Genomic DNA, 16,165 nt, shown 5'->3' with positions numbered 1-16,165 from the left:
GAGAGAGAGAGAGAGAGAGAGAGAGAGAGAGAGAGAGAGATGCTTCACAGGCACAGAGTTTCTCCTGTTTCCTGCCAAGCAAAGCAAACTGCCAGTGTGCTTCCTGCTGCAGGGTCTGAATAGGGGATAAATGATAAAAAGCATTTCATCAAGCTGCTGCTTGTTAAAACCATTCCCGAAACCCTTTCATGGCATAGTGTTTGCGAGTTCCTGTGACCACGTGATCAGAAACGAGCCTCTCTTTCTGCTTTCTATGTTAAAAAGCACTTTTATGCATAAGTCATTTGGATGTTTTAGTAGCCCGGTGGCAGCTGGACACTTGCAATTATAGTAGTGACAAGATCTTGCTTTGCAGGGTATAACCGGCATCCGTTTTGCTGGAGGAGAGAAATGCTACATTAAAGCCCAAGCGAAAGCTCACATTCCCGAAGTCAATGCGATGACAAAAGAGAGTCTCTCTTTTGACCTGGTAGGTAGCCTGACCCCCAGTTACACCTTAATGTCCAGGACAGTTCTCTGCAAAGACGGAGCTCTGAGAAGGAGAAGGGGGTGTCAGAAGTACTGCAGTATGAGGACTGCTTCCTGTTCTCCAAGGAGCTCATTTGAAGAACAGGTGTGTGCTTGTTTTGGAAAGGTCTTAAAATAGTACACCTTCAAATGTTGGAAGGCTGACCTGCAGACAGTGGAATGGCAATTGTTTACTTCCATGGGATTCCTCGGAGGGGTCTTTAAAATATACTGGGTGAACATCAGTGAGGCTTGGTTTAAATTTTAGAGAATTCTCCCCTAGAATATGAGGTTAGACTTTATTACTCTAGAGATCAATTTTATGATGCTGTGAAAGATTTGGTTTGCGCTGCGTTCAGCTTCCAGTTCCACCGTTGAGTTAATATGATGGTTCTGATTAAAAGCCTTGTTCAGTAAAAGCAATTATATTGACCAAAAGCTTGAAGTGCAAGTTAAAAAGAGCCTTCGTTTTGAAGTGCACCCTAAAGGCTTTTCATTCTCATCTTCAAAGGAATGTAGGAAAATGGCACTGATTGAACTAGAAACTTTAAAGAATCCAACTATTATTTTTACACAAGAGAAGCTTGCCTTTCCTTAACTGCAATGAAGAAAAAAATAACTCAGAAGGTGTATGGATCCACAGGGTAAAATTCAGAATGGCCTCTGCCAAGAAGTCTGTGGGATTTGGTGTAGGTGCCTCACTAGATCAATTTTATTTAGCCAAGTTTATTTTGGACAGTGTCATTATTGATTTTGTAACTGACTTTATGCTCTCAAGCTAGTGAGATTTTTTAAGAGGTTTCATTTGTATCTTCCTCTCTTGCCATTTTTGGAAGGTATTTGTGATGGCTTTTTGGAAATAAAAATACCTGGATGGTAAAGAAAATCACACTGTCTCAGATTAGAGATAAATCCCCTTTTGATTTCTATAAACGCTAGCTTAATTGGCTATTTTATATTCAACATTTGCTATAATGAAATGTGAACCAGGACATTTATGACGTAATCTTGTTTGCTCCTTTTACTAGATGCTCAGACATTACCATAATGTAATGCTAAAGCTGTGCAGTTAGTTGGAAGAGTCATGAATTGAGAAAAGTGCACTTGCTTCAGCAGCCGCATTATGTTTACTAAATTACCCATCCTGGGCATTGATCCTTCAAGCAGTGACAACTCTGGGAATTGCAGAAAAATGGGCAGTGAAGAGGGCAGTCTAGAAAGCCAAGCAGGGGGGATATGAAAACGTTGCAGCTGTGGAACATGGCCACTTGGTCCATGCCAAGATGCGGAATGCTTCTTCTGACTTTCTGAAAATGACTGGGTGGAGATTCAACACTGAATAAGCAGTTGCTTCTGTTCTGCATCTTTCCCCGACCGGGCCCCTTCCAGACAAGCTGGACTACAACTATGGAAGTGCAGTCCCACTCAGCTGGTGGGGAAGCCTGTGCTCCTGAGCCCCGCGTCTGTTATCCCGTTAAAGATGGGTGCTGCTTACTTGGCCAAAAGGCAGCTGATGGATCAATTAAGAAACTGATTAAGACTGCAGCCCTGCATTCTCTTGTGCAGGCCCCGCTGAACCCAATTAGTCAATTCAGAGATGGCGGGCACTGCGAATGTAGCTATATGTGAATTGCACCGTACATCTACATGTGACCCGTACATGCATTTTTTGGGGCAGGAGGAACTAATTTACTACCGAATCAACCGAAAAAGTTGCCAATGGTGGTGAGATGGAAACAGCATCTTTCACATTTCCGTTTTCACCTGCTGTCAGAGCAGCATCCACACCAAGTCCAAGGAGGCTTTGGGAAATAATCGGATGTGCTCTTAATCCGCAGCTCAACGTTTTCCCACGCAGATTAACTGTGGTCCCGTCAGCTGGGCTGAGGCTTAATAAATCAGTGTCTGGATTTCAGGGCCTCTCTTCTGTCTTGGAGCAGTGCTGGATCCCTGAAGCCCCCCTGGGTGAGTCCGCGCCACTGCAGGAATGGTGGCCATGTGGTGGTGGGCAGGTCCTCGCGATCCCCCGCCCCATCCTGATTTTGCAGTCGCCGTCACTCTTCTCAGGTGGTTCTACTCCCCTTTGGTGGCTTCCCCTTTTCTCAGTTGCCAGGATGGCAGAGAGAGTGAATCCACACGCACGCTGTTCTCATCATGCAAGAACTGGCCCCCAGTAAAGACATCCCGATAAGAAAAGAACTGCAAGAGCAATTTAGAAAAAAATATCTATACTGGTTATTTATTTACTATCCCGCCCCTCTGTCAACACTGGCATCCACGATGGGTAAAATAACATCCGGATTGCCAGCAAAAGCCCAATTATAGCAGAAAACAGTACTTTAAAAACCATCCAAGCACAACAACAACACAGTAGACTTTCTCCATTCAGACTGTGCCCCTGGACCTTCTGGAAGGCATCAGCGACCTTTGAGCTGCACGCTGGACAAGATGCACAGATATTTGACTTGCACAGGCATTTCCTTCTGAAAGGAGTGTGCAGATGTGTCACACAGATACAAGCACACACTATTCATGCCACACGCCAGCTGGGTTCGGGGAACACAACAAACCATGATAGTTTGTTATCATTCTTGGCTCCTGGTGCTTTCCAAACCCAGGCTTGGCATTCTGTATGGTAAGTTTGGTCTTTAGAAACTACGACAAGAAACAGTGGTGTGTTCTATGGTTTTGCTGTACCACCATGGCTTGTCATGTTGTCTGAACCCAGGATCGTGTTTCCATGGTCCTGGCAGGCAGCAATCATAGAGTCCTCTGGAAAGAGAGGTGACTGCACAAGCCATTCCTGCTGTCCAGTCTCTACTATCCTTCTCTAGCTAGTAACGGGCCCATGAGGAAGAGGCAGGTGATGTAAAATAGAAGCGAAGCATCTTGGCTTGAACTTCAGGCATGGTGGCTGATGGGATATGTGCCAGCAGCAGGAGGACTCAGTGAGGAAACCATGACAACATAGAAAACACTTGACTGTCTGATGGGAGGATCAGAATTAAAAAAAGGAACTGTGGTTACTTGTATCGTGTGAATCCAGCCACTAAGTTGTGTTTAGGGGAGAAGAGGGAAGCCCATAATTGTGGCAATGGAGCCTGTGTTCTGGGGAAGCTGGACAGCCCTCTCTCAGGGATGCTTGACTTGGGAGTCCTGCACTGAGCCAGGGGTTGGGCTCAGGGCCTTCGGGGCCCTTCCAGCTCTCCTGCCCCACGATGGCCCCTGAATGTCAAAGCACACTTCTTCTGAAGCAACATAGGAAAGCTGGGATATATCACCCCAGGGCCGAGGGGACACTGGATCCACCGGGGACAGCATCCTGGCCACACACATCTTTGAAGTTGAGTCTCTTTTTCCAGTAGAGCTATTTCATTCTTCTCCTTGAGGTTGATATGATCAGCTAATACTACCGCTACTTCTAGCTCGTGGCAGTGGAAGAGGAAAAGGAACCTAAAGCATAAAACCCCTGAGTGGAAAGCAGGCCTGCCCTCGGTCATTGCCGATCGTTTGGCGATTATCCACATCTCATCTGCTATGCGACTGAGCCATGCGCTGCGACTTCTGTCCATCTGCTGCCCGCAGGTCTCTTTATTCTTTACTGTCTACCCACAGGAAGATGAAGTTATGGCAGCTCAATTCGATGAAAACTCCCTGGTGTGGGTTGCTGCCGACCAGCCCATAAAGAACAGCAATTTCCTGAGTCCTAAAATTTTAGAGCTCTGCGAAGATCTCCACATTTTCTGGCTTCGACCTTCCTATCCGAAAGGTAACTTCTCCCCCACAGAGGCCTTCAGCCCTGCTCAGCTGAGGACTTACATCAGCTCTGATCGTGCAGATTGGGTGTATTCCATGCAGCGGCGCTTTTGCCGGTCCGGGTGCGTATCCATATCGCAGCGCTTGCGCCGTCGCTCGGTATCCTCTGTCCCAAGTCTCAGCTGTCCTCCAAGATCTCTGGAGATGCATTACACCATTGGGGCCCTCCAGAAGTTTTGGACACCAGCTCCTATCTGCCCCGCCAGCATGGCCAGGGGTCTGCAGTGCTGGGAACTGTAGCCCAAAGAGTCTGGACCGCCAAGCTGGGAGACTGCTCTAGGGCTTCTGCAGGATGCAAGGACCTTCCTTGTTCCTCTGCCATTGACTGGGGTGTCTCTAGTGCTCAGAGAAGCTTCTAGACGGGGACTTGCAAGATCCGGCCACTAGGGGAAGGGGCCATGTGTCAGGTCTTGGCCTTCCTGCAGCGCATCAAGCGCCTCCAGGTAAAACACCATCTCTCGTGCAGCAAGGCATCAAAATAAATGCACTGGATTTGCCTGGTGGGCCTACGGAGCGCAGTCCCGCGTCTTTAAACTAGCATTTTGTAGAAGCTGCTTCAATGTGCCATGTGCCATGAGCTCTTACTGCAGATGTGCCCCGCGTCTGTCTGTCTGTCTAGCTGGGCAGAGAAGGAAGAGGGGGGCTGCCCGGAAGGCACGCCAGACCCAGCCCGATGCAAACCTGGACAAACTTGAAGCAGCTGCCGAGGAAGTAACGACGAGGCCACGCTCTACCCCACGGGCTGAGCCAAGCAGACCACCCTCAAATGCCACCCAACCTCCTGGGAGAGAGATCAGGCCAGCTTTTAATCCGGATAATCCTTACCATGTGAGTATTGGCTAGTGAAGGCCCTGGTCGCCCGTCCACCCAGCGCTCCGCAGGACTTCCCTGCAGATTTCGGCATGGCCCGTGGTCTAGGACTGCCCAGCAAGCTCCACGGCTGAGGGGTCCCCCTTGGGTGGGTCGGGCCATGCGCTCACGGGGCTCCCTAGGCTCCCTGCAAGATGCACTCTGGAATAGTGAGACTGGGAGGGACTAGTGTCCAAAGCAGCATAAAATCGCCCATGGTATTTCGGGGGGGAAAGGGCATCGAGGCTCCCTTCCCAGCATGCACAGCTAGTGCAGAAGTTTCTAATACAAGATGCCCAGAGTTGCCTCCAGTTCCGATCAGCTTTCTCCATGTAGAGGAGAAAGAGTCGTCCTTGTGCTGAAAGGGAAGGGCCTTTCCCGTCTCACGATCGCGGGGAAAGTTCTTTGGACGGCAGGTGCCTCTCGCTCTTCTCAGCAGTGTTCCAGGCCAATCGTTTGCAGTGGTTTTGTTGCTGGAGTCGCTCTGAACGCAGCAATGGCCCCTCTGCTCGGAAGGGGCCCAGATCCAGTTGCCTGGACAACCACAACCGAATGGCTGAGCAGGACAGGGCTCTTGCCCTGGATGCATGGATGCTGCCATGGATCGAGTGGCTCCTGCCGTCCCAGGTCGTGCCGCCCACGTGCCCTCGTGCACTGGCAAGGCGCTGGCTCTGGGGCGGCTGAAAGCAGTTGGCACTGATGGCCAATGTGGCGACCAGGGAAAAGGGCGTGAGTGAAACGCATCCAGGGGATCCGGCACTTGGCAGGGAGAGAGCTTGGCTGTGCGCAGGTGAGAGACGGATGGGATGGCCAAAGCCCAGCTATCCCAGCTTCTGTACTCGTCCTGTGCCATTTCAATTTACCTCTGAGATAAAATCTAGCACATTGTGATAACAAATGCAATTTGTCAGATAATGCAAGGTACTGGACTGATGAAAAAACATGAATTCAGCAACAGAAAGGAACCTACCTCCAAAAGCACAGCGCTCCTGCGGCTTCTCTCACGTTCTCCCTAGTTCTTCTCTCTTAAATTATGAGAAAACAGCAATGTGCTTTCTTTGTTTAAAAAGCAGGAGTAACTTAAGGAAATACAAGCAGAGTGCAGTTTTGGGTTCCACGATCTTCCTGAGCCCACACTCAAAAGCACCACACAGCCTTATTGTCTGGATAAGTGGAACTTGAGACGTGTTCCGAGGATGAAACCCAGAAGTGCTGGCTATTCCCAAGAAATCCATTGGGAGCAGAAGCTGGGCACAGAAAGGAACAGGCTGGCTGTGTTCGGAATGGCATGTGCAGCAGAGGGGGTGGTTTGGAGATTCAGCATCGTGGCCTCTTTTTGAAGCAGGTGCCTGGCCAACGTTTTCCATGCAATAAAAGCAGGTTGCGTACCTGTAACTGATGTTCTTCGAGTGGCCATCTGTGCATCACACATATGGGTTCTGCGCCTGAGCAGTGCCTAGGCCAGAAGATTAGAAAGCTAACGGTTTTTTGGCGGGAAAACTCTGCTCCCCTCCCCCTTCGTGGTATAAATAGAGCGAAGTGTCCACCATTTTACTCAGTCTTGAAGACCGCACGTTCGCCCTCTAGAGGTTAAGAATAAAAGTAATGAGAAAACACAATTATATCCGAACGGTACCGATGTGAATTATAGTACGGTACCGAGAACAATATCTAGTCAGCGATATAACCCAACGGTACTGATGCAAATTATATTTCGGTACCGAAAACAATAACCACCCAGCGACATAACCCAAATGGTACCGATGCAATTTATAGTACAGTACCAAGAAAAACGAGATCCACTCACCGACACCGAGTGGGGCCACCGACACCAAGTGAATGCACAGTTGGCCACTCGAAGAACATCAGTTACAGGTGAGCAACCTGCTATTCTTCGTTGTGGCCTCTGTGCATCACACATATGGGTGATTCACAAGCTTACCACAGTTGGAGGAGGGAGGTGTCGTCAGCGAAGAACGGACGAGAGAACAGCTCTACCGAAAGAGCAGTCTTGTCTGGCACGAACATCAAGCCAGTAGTGCTTGGCGAAAGTACACGGACCAGCCCAGATCGCAGCTCTGCAGATGTCTTGCACCGAAACCCCTGCGGCAAAAGCGGACGAGGTCGCTACTGCTCATGTAGAGTGGCCACTTGGAAAGACAGATAAATCTATTTTCGATAGCTGATAAGCCAGGACAATAGTCTGGACGATCCAATTAGAGAGTCTCTGAGATGATATTGGTGATCCCTTTTCATGCTCGGAGTATTTAACAAAAAGTCTATTAGTAGTACGAAAAGATTCAGTGCGGGATCTGTAAAAGGCCAAGCAATGGCGAACATCAAGCGTGTGTAGAGCACGTTCTATCGGGGTCAACGGTGATGGAAAGAATGCCGGCAGAACGATGTCCTGATTCAGGTGGAACGGTGTGGCCACCTTGGGTAAAAAGGAGAAATCCATCCGAAGGACGACTTTTTCCTTATGGAAGTTCAGAAACGGTGGGTCTATGCGGAGAGCACAAATTTCACTAGTTCTCCGTGCTGATGTAGCTGCTACGAGAAAGGCAGTTTTCTATGACACCAGGCGTTAGCCCACAGTTGCTAAAGGCTCGAATGGTGGTTTGGTAAGCGCTTGGAGCACTACGGAAAGACTCCACATTGGCATGGCAGGGCGAATAGACGGATGTAAATTTTGTAGTCCCTTACTGAAACGCCGAACCAGCGGTTGAGAGAAGACTGATAATCCATGGCTAGTGCCACGATAATGGGATATAGCGGCTGCATAAACTTTGAGGGATGATGGTTTAAGTCCCTCATGATGCAAATGCAAGAGAGATTGTAAAATATTGGTGACTGAAGCTGTTCCAGGGGAAAAGGAATGGCACTCTGCAAAACAGGAGAATCTTGTCCATTTAGCCATATAGGGACGACGAGTGGACGGTCTCAATGCAGATTCGAGAATCGCCTGAATTTCTCTGTCCGTAGGCATCGGTACCGTGGCAGTTGCTGTCGAATCCGAAGTCGGGGCCGCATATACCGTCTGTTGAGAAAGGTCACCCGTAGGGTGAGGTGTCCCCGATACCGACTCAGTGGCGTGAATCAGGTGATCCGCCATGCTGTCAGCTTCAGAGAGAGTATATCCGGATGACGGATTGCTCCTCCTTGTTGTGTTAACACATGCGGAAGAGTTGGTAGATGAAGGAACGTTCCACTGGACAGCAGCAAAAGAGTGGCAAACCATGGTTGTCTCGGCCACCACGGAGTCACTAGTATCCCCGTGGCGTTGCCCTGGGCTATTTTCGCAACCACTCTTGTCAGGAGTGGGATCGGGGGAAACGCATAAAAAGTCATGTTGCTCCAAGGGACCATAAGAGCGTCCCCCATCAATCCCGGCCCGACACCCGCTCTGGAACAGTATAGGGTACACAGGCTGTTCTCTCGAGTGGTGAACAGGTCCACGTCCAGATAACCCCACAAGTGGAAGAGTTTCTCACAAATTTGTTTGTCCAACTCCCATTTGTGGATTGTTGACATCTGTCTGCTTAATGTATCTGCTTCGACGTTGTCGGTTCCAGCCAGATGAACTGCCATAAGCACGATGTTCCTCGGTATGCACCAGTCCCAAATGTCCATCGATAGGCGTGCTAAGGCTGGGGATTTTGTGCCCCCCTGCTTGTTGATGTAGAAAACTGCCGCTATGTTGTGTGATGCAATTTGGACAACTTGACAGCATAACACAGTCTCGAAAGCCTTGAGGGCGTTGAAAATCGCCAGAAGTTCCAGAAAGTTGATGTTTCCTCGCCTCTCTTGGACCCGAAGTCCCAAACATGCTGCACCCCATCCAAGGAGGGATGCGTCAGTGTACAGTTGTCGTTGGCCGAGGTGGTCGAAACGGGGCGCCGATCGACAGGTTTTCTGTGATGGTCCACCACGTTCAAGTGTGAAGGATTGCAGATGGAATCCGAATCGGCTTGGTGGCAGGATCTTGTTGCAGTTGAAAAGCAGCATTGAAAAACAGTTGTATGGGTCGCATACGTAGTCTGGCATACGGGACAATGGCAATCGCAGCAGCCATATGCCCCAGTAGTCTGAACGGATAAGGCTGGGACCGTTCCGTGTAGCCGAATCCGATGAATGTGGCTGCATAAGGCATTCTGACGTTCCGGTGGGAGGAAGGCTTTTTCCTGCGTCGAATCGAGTCGTGCCCCGATGAAATCGATGGCCTGCGTGGGAATAAGGGACGATTTGTCGCGGTTAATGCAGAGACCGAGAGCATTGAGTAGAGCGCAGGTCATTTTTATATCAGACAGGAAAGTTTGCTCGGATTGCAAGACGATTAGCCAGTCGTCTAAGTATGGGTAAACCTGTACTCCCCGTGTCCTCAAGTGTGCGCATACCAGCACCATACACTTCGTAAAGACTCGAGGGGCTGTGGCCAAGCCAAAAGGTAGGACATTAAACTCGAATAGGTCGGATCCGATAGTAAAACGTAGAAAGTGTCTGTGTGAAGGATGGATGGAAATATGAAAATAAGCATCCTTTAAATCCAGTGAGGCGAACCAATCCTCTCTTTTCAATAACAGAAGGATATTCTGCAAAGTGGTCATCCAGAACTTCCTTGGTTTGATGTACTTATTAAGAGTTCGTAAGTCCAGGATTGGACAAAGACCACCGTCCCTTTTCGGGACCGTAAAATATCTGGAATAGAATCCATGCAATCTTTCTGAGCAGGACAATTGTCGAATCGCTCCCTTGAGAAGTAGCTGGGAGACCTCATCGTGTAGCACCGATGAAGAAGGTGTGAAGCAGATCGGGCTTGAAGGAGGGATAACATCGAATTCTATATCCAAACTGGATGATAGATAACACCCACCTATCAGATGTGATGGACTCCCAAATGGGGAGTCGGCCCTGGAGCAGGTCTCCAAAAGGGAGAAGGGAAGGTGGTGTTGGGAAAGAGAGGATGGTTCGCCCAAGCTGTCAACGTGGGCGTTTATCGGTATCGAATCGCTGACAGCCTTGGGAAAAACGCTGTTGTGCTTGCTGCCTCCGACGCTGCCGTTGTTGGTATTGTTGGGTTCAAGGGCAGTTTTGCTGGCGCGGATAATATGGTTGATTCCAGTAGGACGACTGGGGCCACTGCCACTTACGTTTTTGCGGGAGCTCCATGCGGCGTGCGGTTAGGCGTGATTCATGAATCGCCTTTAATTTTCGGTCAGTCTTCTGGTGGAACAGACCGGTACCATCAAAAGGCATTTCCTCGATTCTGTGCTTCATCTCATCAGGAAAATTACAATTGCGCAGCCACGCATGTCGGCGTAGCGAGATGGCGTTGACGAGGACCCTTGAATCGGTGTCTACCTGATGACGAGCGGTAGACAACTGTCGCACCGCCACCTGCATCGCCTCCTTAATGAAAACCCTGGCAAGGTCCGCTTGGTGGTCCGGAAGGGAGGAAGCGACGTTATCCAGCTTCTGCATGATAAAGTACTGGTAACGTGCCAGTGTCTCTTCGTAGTTCGATATGCGCATGCCAAGTCCAGAGGCCGCATGGACTCAGCATGCAAGCATATCGATTTTCCTTCCTTCCTTGTCCCGAGGAGCGGTATGTCCCCTGGACTCCCTGGGAGGATTCAACCACAAGAGAGTTCGGTTTCGGGTGACGGAGCAGGAAGGGAATGTCATTGTCACGAACTCTATACACGGCCTCATACCTACGGGAGGTAGCTTGTGGTTGGGCCGGTTGGGCCCAGGGCTGGACCATAGCCTGGCGGAGTGTAGTTATAAGTGGCAGAGCTATGGATGCGGACTGCTCTCCCTGAATGACATCATAAAACCGATCTGTGGAGGGGCCTGGCTGTTGATGGGCTTCGATTTCAAGCGAACGAACTAAGCGGGACATGAGCTCTGTGAAAGAGACATGCGGTTCGTTGGTGAAGCAGGCCCTTGGTATGCGACAGCCACATCAGGGGATGTGGAGTCGACCTCCGAATCCTCGGAGTCTTCCACGTAACGTGGCCAGTTTTCGCTTGAGGAGGAGGTTTCAGGGGAGGTTGGGCACCTCGTCTCCATACGCCTGGAGGTGGATGGTACGTCCCTCGGGACCGATGGTGATCTATGATCCCGAGGAAAATAGGGATATGGTTGGTAACCACCCCAGCCGGGGGTAGCACCATATCCCGGGATCAACCAACTCTCATCTCGATGTTCGGATGAAAGGCTGCGACATCTGGGAGGTAATGGTGAGGCCACATGAGGTTCAGTCGGTGGCATAGGTGTTGGCGAGCGGTCCCTCGGCAGGGAGTCTCTCATCTCACCATCAGAGATGGACTCCCGAAGCGGCTCCTCCTGTTGCTGGGGAGGCACGCTCTCAGGCCGAGTGGTTGGCCTGGGGGATCCCGGTGGAATCGCCTGCATAATGAGTTGCAGGGCTGGTCCCAAGGGGGTCGGTACCATGGCGGCCGTCGGTACCGAAAAGCCCGATGAACCTGAGCCCCGGTGTTTTGGGCGATCAGGTTTCTTGCTCTTGCGAGCGGGCTTACCCACCTTCTCCTTCCTCAGCTTCTTATGGGTGGAAGGTTTATCCAGACCGGTATGCTTGTGCTTCTTCCGTTTCTTAGCCGTGGGAGAAGGCAGTGACTGAGCCTCCATAGAAGTGGCGCCTTCGTCCGAAGGATGCTGCGGAGGATCGGCAGAGGTCGAGGAAGGACGCTTTGCCGGAGCACTCATGGTGGAGGAAGAGCGCTGAGGAGGCGCGGACGAAGAGGAACCAGGCCGTAGGAGCAGTTGGTCAGACTGCATTAATGCCTGATCCCATAGGAGCTTCCTGAGACGATTCTCCCTGTTTTTCCGCGCCTGCTTGGTAAACGCCAAGCAATGACCGCATTTGTCGGTCCTATGCCCCTCGCCGAGGCAGAGGCGGCATAGATCATGTGGATCAACTGGTGACATTTTAGATCCACATTCAATACATTTGAGGAACGCTGCCTGCTGAATCGGGAAGAAGAACAAACTTGGAGCAAGAGGAGTTTAAGGTTTTTGAGACAAAAACAACGAAGAGGCACAGATCTATAGCGAGAGACGAATAGGCACGAGGCACAGCGAACGGCGGTCGCAAAGACTGAGTAAAATGGCGGACACTCCGCTCTATTTATACCACGAAGGGGGAGGGGAGTGGAGTTTTCTCGCCAAAAAACCGTTGGCTTTCTAATCTTCCGGCCTAGGCACTGCGCAGGCACAGCAACCCATATGTGTGATGCACAGAGGCCACGGCAAAGAATCATTGCTCTTCTTTGGTCAAGAATTCAAAGGAATGGCAGGAATGAAGAAAAGGAACACCTGGAGCACTGCTGCAGATAACTAAGGCCTAGGGAAGAGAACAAAAGGATCTCCCCCTCCCTCAGAGCCACCTTCCCTCCTTTTTCTTGTGGGTTGCATACCAGTTCTTCCACTGAAGATGGGCATAAATACCAGGATTCTTGGCATAGCCTTGGGCACTTAATGCTTTTCCTCCTTTCCCCCCAATTCACACCATGTTTTCTAGGCAATGTTTCCCCTGTAGGTAGCAGCGCAGAATCAAGACTCTGGAGGAGAAGAGAGCTCTTCGTGTGCCTCAAGGGTCTGATGTATCCAGGCCATTTCCCATCTGCTGGGTGTTTAGACCAGGGGTACCCTAAATGCATACCCAGAGCTGCACAGGTGCTAAGGAATCCTTATCTCCCTCCGCCCCCCACCTTCCTCCTTCCCCAGCTTTTCCAGAGTTCTCTCTCCACGGGATGGCAGAACATGCTTCCCTGAGCTGCAGCCTGGGCCACATGCTCACAAGGGGGAGTTTTGCATAGAGGGAGAGAGGTTCTGCACAAGCCGTAGATGCAGCCGGATGCATTTCGCCGTGCCTGGCTGTGGGACACGACCGCAGAAAAACTGCCACAAGGTGCCTGGCCTGCCAGCCTCCTTGAAACTTAGAATAAGCCCCCGTCTTGTTTTTCCTTGCAAATTTGCTGGAATGATTCCCCCCCCCCCCCCCCGGCCACCGAGAACACAGTTTATTACCTGTATTCTGCCGCATTTTTGGCAGCGGTCTGCCAGTTTCCTCATTGCCCTTCTTTCACTCACGAGAATGGCACACGCTTCGTCCAGCCGCGGCTTTTCAGCAGCGGTCTCCGCTTCCGAGGGCCCACGGAAAGGAACAAGCCTGCATGCCTGTACGCAAGCCCACAGGCCCCAGGCGGCTACGAGTACCGTTCTGAAAAGCCCGGCTGCAGGCCCAACAGCTGCCTGAACCAAGTCCGACTAAGAGCCGCCAGTTCTGGGCTGGGCTGGGCGAGGCTAGGGGTACAGGCTAGACAGAATTGCTGAGAGCTGCCTTTTGACGTTGCGGCTGTATTTGCGTTGCAGCAGCTGGAAGCGGGTGAAGGGATGAGCTTTGACCCGCGGCTGGAGCACGACGGGGTCTGCTGCATCGAGTGCAGGCGGAGTTACACACATTGTCAGCGGATCTGTGAACCTCTCCTGGGCTACTACCCGTGGCCGTATAATTATCAAGGATGCCGCTCCGCTTGCCGGCTTATCATGCCCTGCAGTTGGTGGGTTGCCCGCATCTTGGGCATCGTATGAAGCAGAGGGAAGCGCTCGAAGCAGCCCGGACTACAAATCCAAGTGGGAGTAGACCTTGAAAAATGTGGCTGAAAAGTCCCGACTCATTTTCTCTCCATGTGTGTTAAAGGATAATTGTTTAAATGCATCACCTATTAGAGATGTAAATAAAATTAAACACTTATGTTAATATTTCATAAGTTTTAATAATTCAGAGTTAGACCAAAAGGCCTTTTGTACAATCTTATCCTCTTAAACCCTGCTCAAAGTCAACATTTTAAAGTAAGATTCTTAAGACGAGAGCCAGATTAGCTCTTTTGTGTATGAATAAGTTTTCCAACATGAAAGCTCCCTTAGAAATTGAAATTCAGCCTCTCCTACCCACATCTTATGAAAGAGATGTGAAAATCCGTCCGGTTAGTTTCCTAGCTAGACCTTTGCTTTGAGGAGTTCCTTCAACCATGTAGAATTTGACAAATAAATCCTAACTGAACCTGCTCTCTGTTGTTGTTCATACAGACCTGGGTCAGGATGGAGCAGTTAGAAACCAACTAGTTCGCTGTTTCTCTGCTGAGCTGCTGCAGGAAGGGAAGGGCCGTACTGAAGACGCAGACACTTCAACAGAATTCAGGGAATTGGGGCATTCAAGGAAACCCATCCAGCTTTCTGGAGAAGCCTGGTGACTGCAAGGCCTGGACTCCAGTCCGCTTTGTGGAGCCTGCGAGTCCAACCCCCCCGGGAGCACGCAGTGCTGACGAAGCCAGATTTCAACAGGTTTCAGCCTTAGATGGCATTTTAGTTCTTCACCGTGTGTCCTATTGATGCTTCTGAGCATTCCTAAGGGAGCCCAGCTCTTATAGAGCAAATGCCCATTCGCTTGTTTCTGAAGCAAGCAGACAAATCAATATAAGGAGTGGTCACGGCGTCCCCATTCGCTCACTAAACCATGTAGAAACAGAGCAAGTCAGAAGGGGTCTCCTGGGCCATCTAGTCTGACCCCTGGCTCTGCGCATGACATGCCTCCCATGGGCATGCCTAACATTGTCACTGTGGGAGGTGGTGCAAAGAAGCAGCCTGCTTCCACACACCCAGATGCGGTATTAACAGCAGGATGGGAGAGGCCATATTGACTGGTACGGTTCCGCCTTCAGGCACACGTGCATGTGCTGCATGGGCCAACGGGATCTATGTTCCGATGCAAACATTTCGCCTTGAGCTAAATGACTAAAGGCCAAAGATGCAAAAATGCCTTTAACTGAAACCGAGAACTGAGATTCTATTTATTAGATTTGTATCTTTTTTCCTTACAATGATCTCAAAGCAGCTTGCCTTATTCTCCCCCTGCTCTCAATCTTATCCCCACGACACTTCACTTCTTTTCTGTATGGATGCTTTCACCTGACCGTAATAGAAATCTTTGTTGCTCATTATAGAAAATTTGACAAGTTGCTAATAAACCCTATTTGCTTTGAATTGTGCATGCCACTAAAGGCTTTCAAACTCTGTACATTTCAGCAAATCTTTACTTCAATTCAACACACTAAGCCTTTCAGCCCCTACATTTCAATCTTGCACACACTTAATTGGAAGTAATTGGATGCACTTTTCATTGGAAGTACACTCAACATCACAGACTTAGATAACATTACAATACTTTGTTGTAAAGCTTGAAGCTAAAAAATCTATTTAACAGAAGCAGTGAAATCTCCGCTAGTAGTTGCATTTCAAAAGCGTCCTATCCATCACTCGTTTATGTAATTTCTAGACAAATTAAATAGTTTAATGCCTCATTGGACTTGCGTTTACAAAATTCCAGTGAACTCACTGAAACTTTAGGAGGGTACCACAATAGGGGTTTTGTGATGGTGGTTGAAAGAGGAATTGATGCTACAATATATACAATCTTTCAACACAGGTAAACAGATTCTGCTGTGTCCACTTTCAGAAGCCCACAAAACCCAGAGGGAGGACAGTGAGGCAGGATAAAAAAGCATATAGTCTGGGGAAGAAAGAAAGCAATTCACTTTCAACCAATTATCTGTTCCATTCATTAAGAGATCACCTTTGAAGGCAGGACCGAAGAGCTGCTGTTTGGTAAAAGAATGCTATCCGGGACTAAAACGCAGTACGCTACGTATACCCACTCAGTGCTATCCTCTATTCCTTCCACGCTTCAGAACCATAAACAATCCACTCCCCTAACATTTTGCAATCTGCTTTTGAAAATCTCATGAGGCAGCCTACCCACTTCTGGGAGCACACGACTAGTTGAGTTCCTTTGGATCCAACTGGCAGCTCAAATTCAAATTAAGATGGAGGAGACGGGGAAAGAAAAGGGCTTGGCTAATTATGCTGCAATGCATTGTGACAATTCAGGAAATTTAAGACAAATTCTTTGGCA

At 49.6% G+C, this 16,165-nt stretch overlaps 1 protein-coding gene across 1 annotated transcript in view; it reads left to right on the top strand.

The window, feature by feature from the left end:
• Nucleotides 1-15,757, top strand: part of CNMD (chondromodulin) — a 20,777-nt gene extending 5,020 nt beyond the window's left edge. Inside the window, exons 4-7 of the mRNA XM_044448256.1 lie at nt 356-469; nt 4,123-4,276; nt 4,943-5,151; nt 13,570-15,757. Coding sequence (XP_044304191.1) covers nt 356-469; nt 4,123-4,276; nt 4,943-5,151; nt 13,570-13,785 — 693 coding nt within the window. The 3' untranslated portion in view covers nt 13,786-15,757. The remainder of the gene's footprint in view (nt 1-355; nt 470-4,122; nt 4,277-4,942; nt 5,152-13,569) is intronic.
• Nucleotides 15,758-16,165: the final 408 nt, after the last annotated feature.

The sequence above is a fragment of the Varanus komodoensis genome, unplaced genomic scaffold, assembly GCF_004798865.1.
Source record: "Varanus komodoensis strain SLA01 unplaced genomic scaffold, ASM479886v1 scaffold54, whole genome shotgun sequence".
Classification (NCBI taxonomy): Eukaryota; Metazoa; Chordata; class Lepidosauria; order Squamata; family Varanidae; genus Varanus; species Varanus komodoensis.
The sequence above is the reverse complement of the archived record's forward strand: the minus strand, read 5'-3'. Positions and strand labels throughout refer to the sequence as shown.